The 15,206-nt window shown below is 35.7% G+C and overlaps 1 protein-coding gene across 1 annotated transcript; it reads right to left on the reverse strand.

Moving 5' to 3' along the window:
• Positions 1-1,868: 1,868 nt before the first annotated feature.
• Positions 1,869-9,063, reverse strand: APG5 (autophagy protein Apg5 family). The gene is made up of 8 exons (XM_086643269.1): positions 8,848-9,063; positions 7,835-7,959; positions 6,722-6,788; positions 6,223-6,312; positions 4,887-4,974; positions 4,077-4,202; positions 3,401-3,535; positions 1,869-2,442 (listed from the first exon to the last, which is right to left on the reverse strand). The coding sequence occupies exons 1-8, from the start codon at positions 8,959-8,961 to the stop codon at positions 2,087-2,089; spliced, it is 1,101 nt and encodes a 366-aa protein (XP_086499395.1). The 5' UTR covers positions 8,962-9,063; the 3' UTR covers positions 1,869-2,086.
• Between the last annotated feature and the right edge of the window lie 6,143 nt (positions 9,064-15,206).

Below are 15,206 nucleotides of genomic sequence, written 5' to 3' on the forward strand. Positions count from 1 at the left end.
AATTGTCCTACAAAACCTGGAAACGATTACACAACAAACATCATATAAGGCTGGAAATTAAGGATGTAGAGGTGGTAGAATCAAATGTTTGCATTGGCCTTGAAGGGAAAAATGGGATACTTGACCATCATGTTACAACCAGCTGGTCGGATGCACCAAGTATTCCCACAAGGTTGTAATTGCTAGAAAAAGTTATTTTTCGAAAATATAAATAAGAGGTACATAGATCACAAATGTGTACGATATACATTATCTTTAAAACATTATTTGTCCCGTCTCGATCGAGATTAGTTAGAAATTATAAGACTGGAGGAACGTTAAAACATATTGATAATGACAAAGAACGCTCGAACACAACAAGCAAAAAAAAAAAAAAAAACTGATTTTGTAACATTGTAAAATAAATTTCTAAACCTCGTAATTATAAAAAATGAAAAAACACATCATCTCTCTCCTTACCTTCTCTTCATCGTAACCTTCCACTATCACCACCATTTTTTCCTCCAAATCTCTCCTCATTTTCATTTTCATCTCCAGTAATACAGGTTTTAAATTTTTTTCAAATTTTTTTCTTTATGAACAGATTAGATTCTCTTCGTCCGAGACAGGTGAGTTCTGACAAAGAAATTTTTTCATTTAACCCAAAGTTAGATAGAGAGTTTGAGGAGCTTTAACAATATGGGAGAAAAAACATGGTGGTGGCGGTAAGTGGGAATATAAATTGATTTAGTCAACGTAACTGACCAAGTCAAGTGACAAGTGAATGTGACTCGAGAAATGGTAAGTGTATATATATATATATATTTTTCCCAAACCCAAATTCTAATCTCATCTCAAGGGAGACCCACCAAACCAACCAAGATGGTTCCACCAACCATACTTTGATTAATAGCAATTTTACATCTTCATGGAAGCCCCTACCCAATCATCTTTTACTTCTATCTAGCTTTCAATTATTTAACCAATTCATGTTTTCCCAACTAATCATCTTCCATGTGAGAGAATTTCTTGGGTCTACAATGGAAAGCCATTAGCTACTAGACCCCTAAAGTTTCTCATTGATTATCACTAATCAGCTTTGATTTGGTCAATTTTTTTCTAGGACAAAAAGAAGTTTCTTCCCAAGGGGTCAAGCCCATCAAAATTTCATCAACAAATTATCTCATCTAGACTGTATGTGAACCCAATCTACATTTTGTAAGCTCAAGCTTGATGAAGCATCATGGCCTTAATATTATTATGATTTTATTTTATTTTTTATAATAGTCACTTGTCATCTACTAAAAAGCAAAATCTCCATAAAGCAGGTTTTCTTCTTGTTACTGGTATTCACCAAGTAACCCATGATTATTTCTCCTTACTTTAAATACCACCTTTTACTTCCAAAAAGTGAATTAAAAAAGTATCCAAGAAGAAGATGGAGCTACTAACACTGATATTAGGAAACAAAAAAGATATTCTCATAAATAGGATCTTGAAATGATTTAAAGGCCATGAATCTTCTTCCTAATGCAAAGGTCACAAAGATATTTGGCAACACTTTCTCTCTCCATATATCTCTTCATCCAAAGTGACAAATTTGGGCACTCAGCCTTCACTTCCCTTCAAACATCTCATAAACATAAATAAAACCAGAGCAAGTGATTGCTATTATATCTACATATCCAAGAAAACATCTCAATGACTTAATTATGTGACACTTTAAGACCATATATTCAATGCTCACTTTTTTCGTACTTAATTCTCAAGAGTGAAAACTGAGGTTTCAGGATCGTGTCACACGGTAACTGTAATATGCATTTTCCTTTGGAACGCCCACTTCCTATCCCCCGTGCTACTCCATTGAGAAAATATTCATTGAACAGCCCTAACCCAAAATTAAAATTTTTTACCTCATCATTGAAATTGATCAGATACAAACTCTAAATCACAACCAGTAGACAGAGGAATTAAAATGTGCACGACTAAAGATCCCAAACCCAACTTTTGTTTTCTGTACATTTTTATACACAATGAAATATAATCAAAGATTGCTAAAATGAAATGAAGATCCCACATAACACAGATGGTGGATGGTGATTTGCTGTCACCTTGTTTCTGAAGGATTTTCTGAAACACCGACGCAAACGCAGATATGAAGGAAGTGTTCGGGATTCATCAAGTTTGTTACTACCCACGAGAAGGGAATATCCAACTTGGGTTCAATCCCTTGGATCCGTATCAGTTTGATTTCAGACTTAATGGAAGGGGGGAATGTAGATGCTCCTTCCTCTGCTTTTGTTGCAGTATTTGTGTTCACATCCTGGTCACCCGTATTACTCTCAGTAGTTTGTAGTTCACCCTCAAGTGCCATTCTCGAAATTTCTTCATCAATTGACGGCTCATCTGGAAAGAACTCGGGTAATAGGAATTTAACTGCATCCTGTAGAGTAAAGATTTTACCTGCAGCTCAAAACATTCATATTATCACGTCAGTCCTCTTCTTTAGGGTGATAAACTATCAGATCTCACTCTATTACAATTGTAGGTTATTCATCGACATTATATGTATAATCTATCTATGATTCATACAACTGAATTCAGTGGGCAACCTACTCTACTGTAGCCTAAATTCTTGACTAGAAAGAAAGTTGTTCCAAACTAGTTTAGCGATGATGTTTTGACGGCTTCAGTGTCGTTGGTTATCAAAGTAACGTGTAGCAGTCTAGTTCTCGTTCTCAGATATGTCGAACTAGATTTTAAGGGAAATCAGTTTTGGGTTCATTGTGGTACTTGGGTACTCATTGACACAGGGGGACCTGCAATGGAGGTAATGTAAACAAAATAGGGAAGCAAGAAAAAGTGTCATATTTCTACCACAGAAGTCAGCCTTGGGACAACCAACATAGTTTTTTTTTTTGGCATTGAAACAACCAACATAAGATTAGTCGGCCTTCAAGACTCAAGAGCTACATATAATGTCTTATACAATGAGGCATATCAAGTTTTGTCATTCAACTCTATTTGAAACTTTACTTTTTTCCTTCATGGATGTAAGTCATGTGTGATACTTCAGTAAAGTAGTCCATTTAGTTGACCCTCATCCCACCCTTTTAAGAATCCTGAACCTCCGTTATAATCATCTTAAAACACAAGACTATCTCATACTAAAAACTTTTCCTATTGAAGCTATTTGTTGGTTCCCAGACATGCTAAACATTCTTGATGTGTACTACACCAAATCAATTTAGATATCATGAAAGATGTGTTGGGTTAGTTGAACTGTTCTATAGTCAACAAGTTCTGCCCATAATTTTCGCACAAATACTTTGTTTATAATCAGTGATTCAGTTTTGGTCGCACTCATTCACAATATCGGAGTCAATTCTAAGTATGCCCATAAAAGAGGTTGTAAGCATACCTTCTTCGCCCCTGTGAACCTCAACAGGTTTATTTACGTATGATATTCTGTCCCAGCTATCAAGTGGAGGCACATCTTCAAGATCACCAATATACTCCCCGACATTTCGTATGTACAAACGAACAGGAATTCTACCTGACCAGAGTTCTAATAATAAGACTATAACATAATCCAAATAATATACATATATATATATATATATATATATTATATATATATATATATATATATATATATATATATATATATATATATATAGAGAGAGAGAGAGAGAGAGAGAGAGAGAGAGAGAGAGAGAGAGAGAGAGAGATGCACATGTTTCCTATTACTGGCATTGACACAGGTGGTAGCTTTATCACTTATGGGTAACTTAGAATGCCTTACCACAAAATGTTTTATTTGAAAATTAACTAAGAACGCACACTCTAAACCTGAAGTTAAAGTGTTAAACAACACCTTGGTGTCATTTTATTTGAGTTCAATTAAACAAAACTATTAGATTGTATTCACATTCAATGACTTTTCAGGCATGCATTTCAATTAGAGTCAGTTTCCAACATAAAGTCGAACTGCATGGTCCATTATGTGATTAATAAATTAATGAGTAACCAAAGGCTATCAGTTGAAAATTTAACATAGAACATGTGACTTATTTATTTGAATTAGTAGGACGAACCTGATCGACTTGAGCCAGTAGATTCAGGATCAGCTTGACGAGGTGACATCACTTTCTTTGCATGGTCTTCTCCAACTGTTCCAAGCTTAAGCTTTGATGATATCCTGAGGTACACCTCCATGTCACCTGATGACAAAGATATATATGTTAATCAATAATGAAAAATGCTGACTTGCACATGCAAAAAGGTAACCATAATAGCATTACTTTTTCTGCCATCTGCTTGTCATCCAACGCCTTTCTTAATTAGCTTTTCCAATCATCATGTTTGACGGAAATCAAAATTACGGTAATTGTGGTCGCCATCGTAGAAGGTCAGATGCTTGTGGTCATTATTAATATCCATTAATAGAACGGCCAACTGGAGTAGTCAAAGTCTCATAGTCAAATCCCTCCACCACAGATGGCTTAAATCTACATCACTAAGAGAGGGAGAAAGCTTTGAAGATTGGGAAAAAGGGTACAAAGAGATATACAAGGCCATTTCTGAACGGGAAGAGTCTACTAGGAGAAGTCTATCCTCGGGGTGCTCACAATCCTTTACTATTGGAGTAATTCAGGACTGACCTACTCAGAATATCAGATATCTTTATTGACCTTGCTGTTGAAAAGGGTGGGCATTGTTCTACATGGTGATTATCAGTCTGCCTGTGTAGTATAGTTGTTTTTACATGGGTAGGCAGGTATTAGTAGGCCTTTCTACCTATTGTACTATATTTATCTTCAATTTATTCATTCTTTTCTTCAAAAAACAATCACTAATACAAGCTCTGAACAAATTATGATTCTTTAAGATGGAAGTAGACATACGATTTAATATAGACCGCCAGAGATCAGTTTGATCAACTTGGGACATGTTCATGACATTCTTGGAGTTCCCATTGATTATATACGCTGCCTGAAGAAAGTAGGTAGTGTGAGAACACAGAAGCAACTTACACAGCAAACACGATATCTGATTAAAGTCTATTTTGCTTAACTTTCAAGCACTCAAAGATCAAATGGAAGAGTACTCAGCAGTAAGCACTAACTCATTAACACATTATAAAAGATATTGATAAAATTAAAACACACAAGTACAGAAAACTTGCTTCACTACATGTCCCTCTGTGTGAGTTTGGCAAACATAACCATGCAAATATGTTCATAGGACAGTGTATTTATAAATTAACGAAGTTCACAAACATAATCATGCAAATGGATGTTAGGCACCTTTTTCTAAGCCCTGACAAGAGACCTGGGCCACTTGGTCTTCCGTATCTTAGTTTCTCGTGAGTCGTGATGAATAATGATTATTCATTACAGCGAATTAGCAAACTGTGTATTACGCCTATCACCGGCTTGAGACGTGTGCTTTGACGCATCGCTTTGCCTCGCAAAATGTGTTAAGCTCAAAAGTGCTTTTTAATACTAAAATCACCAATCACTAAAGAATTTTCTCTTCCATCTAATAGGTGGTATTCCGAGATTGAAGAGATCGAATTCCTCCCGGGAACACACGAAACAAAGATATGAACTGGGTAAATGGAAATGGAAAAGAGATGTCTCCAATTCATCAAAATCAGAAGCTATTTCTACATCCATATGATCTACTAAAGTAGATCGGTATTGCCCATATAATGAAAGCAGATCTTGGTCGGGAAATTAGGCCCTATGGGAGTACGGATTGGAAGACGTCTAGACCCGGGCGGTAAATAGTAAAAAGAATTTCTTTCTATTCTTCGGTCGGCTGAGGCATGAGGACAAATGCCTTTCGTGCTTCGGCTTACCGTCTGGGCTAACGCATATTTCAAATGATGAATATTCCAAGGGTCATCTTTATGATGCTATAGAGTCCCTCTAATAAGCCAAGTCAAATAGCTGAATGTATTTACCTTTTTCTTATGACTTATCTATGAGCTATAGCTGAATGCCATATTTCAAACAAGATTATTGAACTTGATCTCACATAATGGCCAAAACAGACCGAAATAGCATAGACCAACCATTTATTATGAAGTAATTTAATGATATAGATGGCAATAACTAGGTTGGCTTAAGGGAGAAAAAATTGAAAACTTAAACATATGATAAAACAAAGTTTTTCAGATCCTAACTTTAACCGTAAAGAAAATCGTTCAAAAACAATTTTCAAACAATACCTAACCTCCTTTAAGGAATTAATGAAACTCCACTTCACGCTGTCTTCACCTTCCCAAGGACTCAGAAGATCTCCAGGGTATCCTCTGAAATGAACCTGTTAAACATTCATATTAAGTCAACTTGCTCTGCGAATAAGAAATGGAAGCATATGACATATCGACTTTAATAACTTAGATACAAAATACAGTTCATAGTCCAGAGGACAAGAAGTGGTTTCCATTGATTGACATAGAAAGTTAGAAACTATGAAGTCCATTTAAAGAAGATGTAACCACTGACTAAAGATGATTTCTAAAAACTTCCTATGCTAGTGTAAGACGGAGAAAAGCTTTTATGGCGTAAAGATGGCACAGACTATCAACTTCTCACTGTGAGAAGAACTGATGTAATGGTAGTGATGTGGTACCATATTTCCATGCATGTTGTCAACGAGAAAAACTGTTTACTTGAAATTTTAAACTGCATTGTATATGAAAAGAGGTCTGCAAATTCAAACATCGTACCGTCAAGTTCCAAGGCCTTTCTGGTTCTGCACAGAGAAGGTCAAAAAGAACTCCTGTTGGTATATACCTGCAAGCGACGAGCAAGAATCTACTTCACGATCGTTCTCTTAATAATGTGGTAAAACAAATTGTCTTAAACGGTTTAAAATTGAAAAATATCATTCTTTTCAAGCTAAGATGCAGTTAATGCGGGTTTATTATCATATCAGATTGGTGAAAGAGGTACATTTTCAATAGCTAAGTATGTAATTCGGCTAATGCCCCGACCTTTAATAGGTATAACTACAAAGAAAATAAGAATGAGATGGCAGGCAAGGGAATATCCCTGAGAGTCTGAGCCGCAACCAAAAGCATTTCGCCAGGTAGTTGGATGAACCATGGATGCAGCAACAGGCGCAAATATGTCCTTACATGATCAAAGTTCGAGCCCAAAGCCTCAAACCAAGGCAATATGGCTAGAAATCAAGGAGGCGACAATTTTCAGAGGCTAAAATTAGGAAGAAGCTTTATGAACTGATTCCACATCCATTTCTTGACATATAATGGCTCTTGCTTTCTTTTATCATATTAGTTTCCATCTTCCTCATCAACCACGTATGCGTTCATGTGCAAAAATTGATACGTCGTCCATGAAAGCTGAAGTCAGGACGAGTATGCAGTCTCCATCGGCCCCATATGTGTAATTCAACTTATGGGGCTTTACCTTATAATGATATTAGTACAACTTCCTCATTTTATCTCAATTTTGTCAAAGTACAACTTCTGATAGTTAAAGTGACAATGGGAAGGCTTTAATCCTACCATACAGTCAAGAGATGGCCCTCCCAAAATTGAAACAACACTTGTACCACCCAAACATGAGACCTATGGCTAATGTATAAAAAAAGTCTTAGTAAAGGAACTTGGGCTGAGTAGAGCACAGCATAGATGATAGGTTTTGCAGAGATGAAGATATGAAAACAAGCTCGATCTACATCAACATTAAGAATATTTATTTGAACGAGTAGTTTCTTTTTTCGCTTTATTCTTTATGGTGTCATGTATTTAACCAAACTACGCTTTACCCCAACTGAATAAAAAGACATAATGGATAATGAGAAAAAATATTTATACCACTTCAGAGGCATCCCTTTGTAGTCAAACCAAACAGTGTCTGCGCCTGGAGGAAGTGTCCCACTGAAATAAGGCTTTATTAGAGGCACCAACAACGGTAGGTATCCTATCCGAGGCCCCATAATCTGAAAAATCACATGCAAAGTCCAAATGTAAGAGTGTGAAGATCATGCTAAAAAATGTGGGTATTCAGACATTTTTCCGTTGGTGAAATTTTGCATATTGCAACTATAACCAACACTTGCTAATTGAAACTAAGCACAAGGCCACTACGCTATAATTACACATTCTGCTGCTCTCACAAGGCAGACTCCACATTAGAGTATTTTTCAACTATTTGACGTAAATATTGTCTAAGACTCTATATGTATTGTGATGAACTAGGACGTACAATTTTTCTTTCACTCCAACCCAGGTACCAGCTATACCAATATGTTCCAGTTACATAATGAATAACCGAAATCTGGGTTATGTCTGTCTTTCTTTCTTGAAAAGTCTATATTAATCTTTAACTTACACTTATAGCTTCTAGTTGATCAGTCTAGCATCAACCAACGGCAATGTCTTCTTGAGATATTTCTAGACATACCCATTACGAGATAGTTATTCTACTATATATTCTCATCAAATACTCTCATAACTTTAGCATATAAGCTGCTAAAGTTATTAAGTGATTTACATTACCATGCACATAGGTTAGCATTACTCTAGATCGAAGACTAAACATGTGTCTGAATATTTTGTTCTCAATGTTGGCAAGAGTCAGTGAAGAATTCTAGAGAAAACCTAATCAAAAGTTCCTCACCAATTAAAATTAACTAAATTATATACTATTATGAAACCTCTATTTAATACAAATAAGGATTAGGGCTGCAAATTTTGCTAAAAATAGAACATATTTCTGGGAAAAATAAATATGAATAAGTAAGCAAGATCAAAAAACAACAGATACAAATAGGAATATGAGGGTCGTTAATGATGGAAGTAGTGGAGAGGATGGAGCAAGGAAATACCAACGCGGGAGGAGGAGAAGGAAGAGTTGTAATCTCAGATTCATGAAGATGTATCTGAAGAGGGATAGATCCTTCCCATACATATTTCTGACCTTCGCTACCCACTCCCACCATTTTCTCTCTCTCTCTCTCTCTAGTCTCTCTCTCTCTCTCTCTCTCTGATATTCTGATATTCTGATGTGAATTAGGGAAGAATACGGAGTGTTTAGACGAAAACGAGTAACAAGAACAAGCCCGCGAGGAAAGGTCAATAGGGTGGCAACGGGTACCCATTTACCCGGAACGGAACCGGAACCGGAACCGGAACCGGAACAGTTTATGCTGGTTTTGGGTCCTTATTTTGATATCTGATAAGAATTTAATACCCGACGGGTATTACCCGATTGGAACCGATAAGATTTCAGTACTTATTGGGTATATCCGACGGGTACTCGATGGGTATCTGATACCCAACTTTAATACGTAATTAGTTGATTTTCACAAATTTTAAGGTCCTAATTACTTATTGTATGATAATTATTTTCTAATCGTGTCGTTGAGTTTCTCACTTAACATAACATTCTTAATTGGTAATCAAATCATATTCAATAACAAATTTTATTGCAACTTATAATATATAATAATGAGATTTGTTATAAAATTTTAATAACTCATTCATGTATCTTTTATTAAATAGGTTTTACAAAAACTATCTGAGTTTTTGAATGAAGTATAACCTTCCTAATTAGCATTAAAAATGATTAAATAAGAAGTCTTAAAAAGAATCAATAAATATCCGATACCCGACGGGTACCCGCAGTTTTTATAGGTTCCGGTTCTAGATCCTTAAATTATGAAACCGGACTCGGAACCGCTAGGATCCGGAACTGTAAATTTTAATAGGTTCCGGTTCTGGGTAGTGAGATACCCGAATCGGAACCGACCCGTTGGCACCCCTCCTCAATAGCTTCTTTCCTGTAGTTTAATGTTGCCCGTGAACAAATAAAACACCTTTTGAGTACTCGCATAGACCATAGAAGCGGGCGCAAAATTTTCAAGAGAATATATAGATTTTGTCGGATTTTATGGGATATAAAATTTTAAAGCAAAAAATGTGGTTTATGTTGAATTTTTAGGGACAACAAGACTTCTTGTTTTTCATCCCGGACCGACCACTCATTCCGAACACTCATTTCTACGTGACTATCGCAACATTTTCTTAGCTCTCTTTTTTCTTTTTATTATTTCTCTTCTCCTCCCTCTTCTCTTCCCTTTCTTCTTTCCCTTATCTTCCCTTTCTTATTTCTTGTGAAGAGATGGGAAACATGTTGAACATTTTTAATTGATGAAATAATTTATCAAGTTACTTGATGGTTGAAGGAACCATTTGCACGTTTAAGTGGTGTTATAGTTGGGTTTGAGGTGTAGCGAGACGGTTGACATGATATACCCCTACGAGAAAATAGGACACGACCAACCTTTGGTGTACCACTCAGGTATTTGTGGTAAATTAGAGCATCTCCAACGCAACACTCAATCTTAAAAATTTGAGTTAATTCCTATATAGCCCCTTACTTTGTGACCGACTTCCTTTATGGCCCCATTTTTTTCGTAAATTCAAATATGACCCCCTATTTTCAAGTAAATGTCCTAATTGTCCTTCCTATTCATAATTTTTCAAAATAAAATTAAATACATTCCACCTCATTTCCACCTCACATCTCTCTCCACCTTTCTTTCTCTCTCTCCACCTTTCTTTCTCTCTCTCCACTTTTCTTTCTCTCTCCACTTTTCTTTCTCTATCTCTCTCTTTCCACCTCTCCCTCTTTGTCTTCCCGGCAAGGTCGCCGGCCGGAAAAATTTCCTGCCGGCAACCTTAAAAAAAAAACTCTCATCTCTCTCTCTCTCAAAAGATTCCGGCGAAGGGGTTACCCTTCGCCGGAATCTGTTGAACCAGACCTTTAGGTCTGTTCCGAGCAGACCTTCGAAGGTCTGTTCAGAACATACCTTCGTAGGTTTGTTCAGAACAGACCTTCAAGGGTCTGTTCGAGCAGACCCTTTGAAGGTCTGCTCGAAACAGACCTTCAGATCTGAAGGTCTTTTTGTTGAACCAGACCAACAGATTCCGGCGAAGGGTAACCCCTTCGCCGGAATCTTTTGAGAGAGAGAGAGATGAGAATTTTTTTTTAAAGGTTGCCGACCGAAAATTTTTTCGGCCGGCGAACTTAATCGGAGAAGACAGAGTGAGGTGGAGAGAGAGAGAGAGGGAGGTTAGGTGGAGAGAGATAAAGAGAGAGGTGAGGTGGAGAGAGAGAGAGAGGTGAGGTGGAAATAAATATGTTTTTAATATTTTATTTAGAAATTAGGAAGGGTATTTACGCCATTTACATAAAAATAGGGGGACAAATTTGAATTTATGAAAAATTGGGGGCCAAAAAGGAAGCTGGTCACAAAGTAGGGGGCCATATAGGAATTAACTCTAGAAATTTTGAGTTTCACATATAATTTTTAGAGAATTTTCTTAACAACTCTCTCCAGTGCAACACTCTATTCGCATATCTAAGATGACGTGTCAAGGGTGGAATGGAGATATCTCTCGAGGGCACTCTATTTATAGAGTGTCCTCTTGAGATATTTCTAATTGTCCAACTCATCAATATTTGATTTTCAACCAAGTATTCAATAATTTTCTAAATAACTAATTATTTATTTACAAAAGTAACTATGCCACATAAGTAAATAAGATGAGTTCGGAGTTTTGCATCGGAGACAAATTTTTTTTGAGGATCCCTATTTCCCTACATACGAGTGCAAATCTTCATTGAAACGTATAATAAACATACATTTTTTTGAGTTTTGCATTGGAGATGCTCTTAGGTAACTAAGGGTCTGTTTGATACATGGGAAAGGACTGCGAGAAACCGATTTTCTTACGAAATTGGATTTCCGCTGTTTGATAGGAACAAAAGGTTGGGAAAACCGAATTCTTATGAGAAAAAAAGGTTGGAAAATCCTTACAAATATTTTACCATAGAATAGGTGGTAAAATGGTTTTCTAACCATTAGAAAACACGGGTCTGCTAAACGACTCTTTCTCTCTCTTGATTGAACGAGTCAACCCCTCGATCATCGATCTTCTCTCTCCCTCTTCCCTTGTCATGTTACCCTAGATCATCTTCTCTCACACGACTAACATGTCTTTTTCTCCTCTCCCTCTGCCATATTAATCCTAGGCCGAACTTAGAACATAAAACCTAAAACTTCATTTGTGCTTCAGATCAAAATTCTCTAGGTTCTTCAACTAAAGGAAGCTCAGCAGATTGGAATAGATCAGATTTTCCCTAACTGTTGTTCATTTACTTCTTCTAATTGCTGCTTATGTACTTGCTAGTTTGCTGGAATAAATAGGTCAAATTTCCACATAATTTTGCTTATTTTGATTACTATCTGCAAGAAATGTTCATTTAAAATGGGTTTTCATGGTTATATGGTTCTTAATTTTATTGGGTTTAACTTTTCTTAGTATACTTAAATAATAAATCATGAAAAAGAATTCGGGTTGAATTGGTTATGCAACCTCACTTCAAAGTGGAATCAAATTTGTCCAAACTGAATTAGTTTGGTGTTTTCATGATCATATGTTGTTTCATAATATCTAAATCAGTATCTAAATATCAATTAGTTCCATCATATCTAAATTAGTTTATGAGCTGACAAAGAGATAGAAGCAGATCACATGTACAAACTATGTTTCTCTTTCGACTCCCTCTCTCTGGATCATTATTAGTTTATGGGCTACTCAACTATGATGAAGAAGGCCATTATATCCCTGGAAGAGTCTCAAGATTGTGGGTTGAAATAAAGCTTATCTCAGCTTGCGAGCTCCTTGAAGAGCCTTGGAACAACCCCATATAATCAAGAGATCTACTGATAGTATTTCATCTTTTAGAGATTGTCAAGTCTAGGGGTGCTACTTAACTCTTCAAATACCTCTTCTATGTATCTTACCTTCCTCTTGTGATAGCATTTCACCAACTAGATATTGATATGATATTGAGATATGATAGTATGTCATCTTAGCTTTTAATTTGTTGAATATCTTTCCATATGTTAAAATATACCATATAATAATATTAGGAAATATCAAATATTAGAAACTAGTAAGATATTAGGAACTAGTAAATATATTAGCATAAAACTATTGGAAACTAGTAAACTATTAGGAATTAGTAAAATTAGAAACTAGTGGTATTGTAACTCTATAAATAGAGTCTTATATTTTCTTTGTAAACCATCAAGGAATAAAACAAGTTCTTTGATCAATTTCAACTTGGTACCAGAGCTAACGATCTTAAATTTGTTTTTGTGAAAAAATTTGTCGATTGAAGGAGAAGGAACCTTCATCTTCTTTTCCTATCTTAATTTGAAAGAAGGAAAAAAAAATCCTTCATCAGTTTTGGTATTAAAAAGAAGGCAAAAAGACAAAACAACAACTTTAATTGTTATTGTGTGATCTATATTGTTCCACAATTTACAAATCTTTGAGTTGGTATAACACATCGTCTCAAAGATTCAATTTCTAAAATTTTCTAATATAAATTTTTCCTCATAATTACTATAGTAGAAAATATGGATCAGACAATTGGTACAATTTTTCAGTCAGGAGGATCCTTTAATTTAGTGATTATGTTGAATGAAAAAAATTATGATATGTGGTCTCAAATCATGGAGATGCATATTGCCGAAAAAGAAAAATTTTCGTTTATTCGAGGTAATTCATTACCACCTGCTGAAGATGACGTTAAATATGAGAAGTGGTATGCAGAAAATCAAAAAGTCAAGGATGGTTGTTGATGTCTATGACTCCAGAAATTATGAAAAGATACATTCGTTTTACCTACAACTCGTGATATTTGGAAAGCTTTATCTAAAACTTTTTATGATGGATCTAATGAATTGCAAGCCTTCTCTTTGAATCAGAGGACATTTCTGCCAAACAGAATGGGAGGATATACTCTCGGTTTATTACGGTGAACTGGTTGAGATCTTTAGTGAATTAGATCACCGTGATAAAGTGATCATGGAAAAAACTTATCATAAATCAATTCAACGACAACGTGTGCATATTTTTCTTGCAGGGTTAGATGGTGAATTTGAACAAATTCATGGTGAAATTTTGAGAAAGGATCCCATTCTCATTTAGAAGGATGTTATCCTTTGGTTCGTCGAGAGCTAATTCGACGCACACCGATGAACAATGAATCTGGAACAACTGATGCTTCCGCAATGATGATTCGAAATAAGACAAAAAATAATATTGTTAAAGCTATTTGTCAATCCGACAAATCTTTCTATAAGTGTACCTACCCACTGCAACAAAACTAGTCATACCAAAAATCATTGTTATGAATTACTCCCTCAGTCCCAAAATGAACGACCTAATTTCTATTTCGGGTTGTCCCATTTTAGTGTCCTAATTCTAAAAATAAAGAAATGAACTTTTCGCTCTTTCCAATAATACCAATTATTATAAATTTAATGACAACTTTATTTAAAGGTAAGTTCAACTTTTTCATTGTAAATTATAATAGTTAATGAGAATACAATTGGAAAAACCATGTTATTTTTGAAAGTCAAACACCAATTAATGATGTTCCCTTAATAAGTTGGGTTTTCAAAATAGGTCATTCTTTTTGGGACAGAGGGAGTAGTAGGTTATCCTGAGTGGTGGGATCATAATCGAAATAAAAACTCTAAGAAACCCCTTGTAGCTGCACTAGTTGAGACAGAGGAAGAAAATCCAACTGTTAGGCAAGCTTCAACAATGGTAGTCACTACAGGTAACGTAAAAACGAAAAGGGAGAACTTTAGAGATAAACTATGCTACGTGGAGCAGTTAGAGAATCTCATAAATCAACTAAACGAGTGCCTGCACCAAAAGTGCGAAGTGGGGAAGAAACTATCAAGTCCTAGCTCTCTATCTCAAGAAGGTACTTCTGCAGATACAAGAATTTTGGTGAAGCAGTTGCAAGAAAAATTAAGGAACTATGAGTCTGAAGTTGAGGAAGCAAGGAAGTTGAAATCATCTCATCAAAATAATGAGTTATTAAAAGAAAAATTATTGGAAGAAAAAGATTGAAGAGAGTGTGCGAAATTCGAGTTACTTAAACAATAAGAGACTCAATTTGATGTGAGAAAGTTGGAGAATGAACTAATGGCATGGAAGTCATTAACCAATGATATTCCTGGTGTTTTGTCTCCAAGTGACATACGTATTAAGTTCACAAGCTTGCGGAAAGAGGTGACTGAAAATATGACGACAGTTGGTCAAGTAATCGCATGTATGAAGCGAATGGAGGTAACTCTGAAAGAAGCTGAAC

The sequence above is a fragment of the Eschscholzia californica genome, unplaced genomic scaffold (genome assembly GCF_041429995.1).
Source record: "Eschscholzia californica isolate CP2 unplaced genomic scaffold, dmEscCali1.0.p SCAF_1, whole genome shotgun sequence".
Classification (NCBI taxonomy): domain Eukaryota; kingdom Viridiplantae; phylum Streptophyta; class Magnoliopsida; order Ranunculales; family Papaveraceae; genus Eschscholzia; species Eschscholzia californica.

Bases quoted from the DNA above. Each gene is read 5' to 3' on its own strand.
- APG5 (XM_086643269.1), bottom strand. From the start codon at position 8,961: ATGGTGGGAGTGGGTAGCGAAGGTCAGAAATATGTATGGGAAGGATCT. The intron at 6,313-6,721 runs GTACGATGTTTG...AATGTTTAACAG, and splicing joins AAAGGCCTTGGAACTTGACG to GTTCATTTCAGAGGATACCC. The intron at 4,975-6,222 runs GTTAGGTATTGT...TACTTTCTTCAG, and splicing joins TCATTAATTCCTTAAAGGAG to GCAGCGTATATAATCAATGG.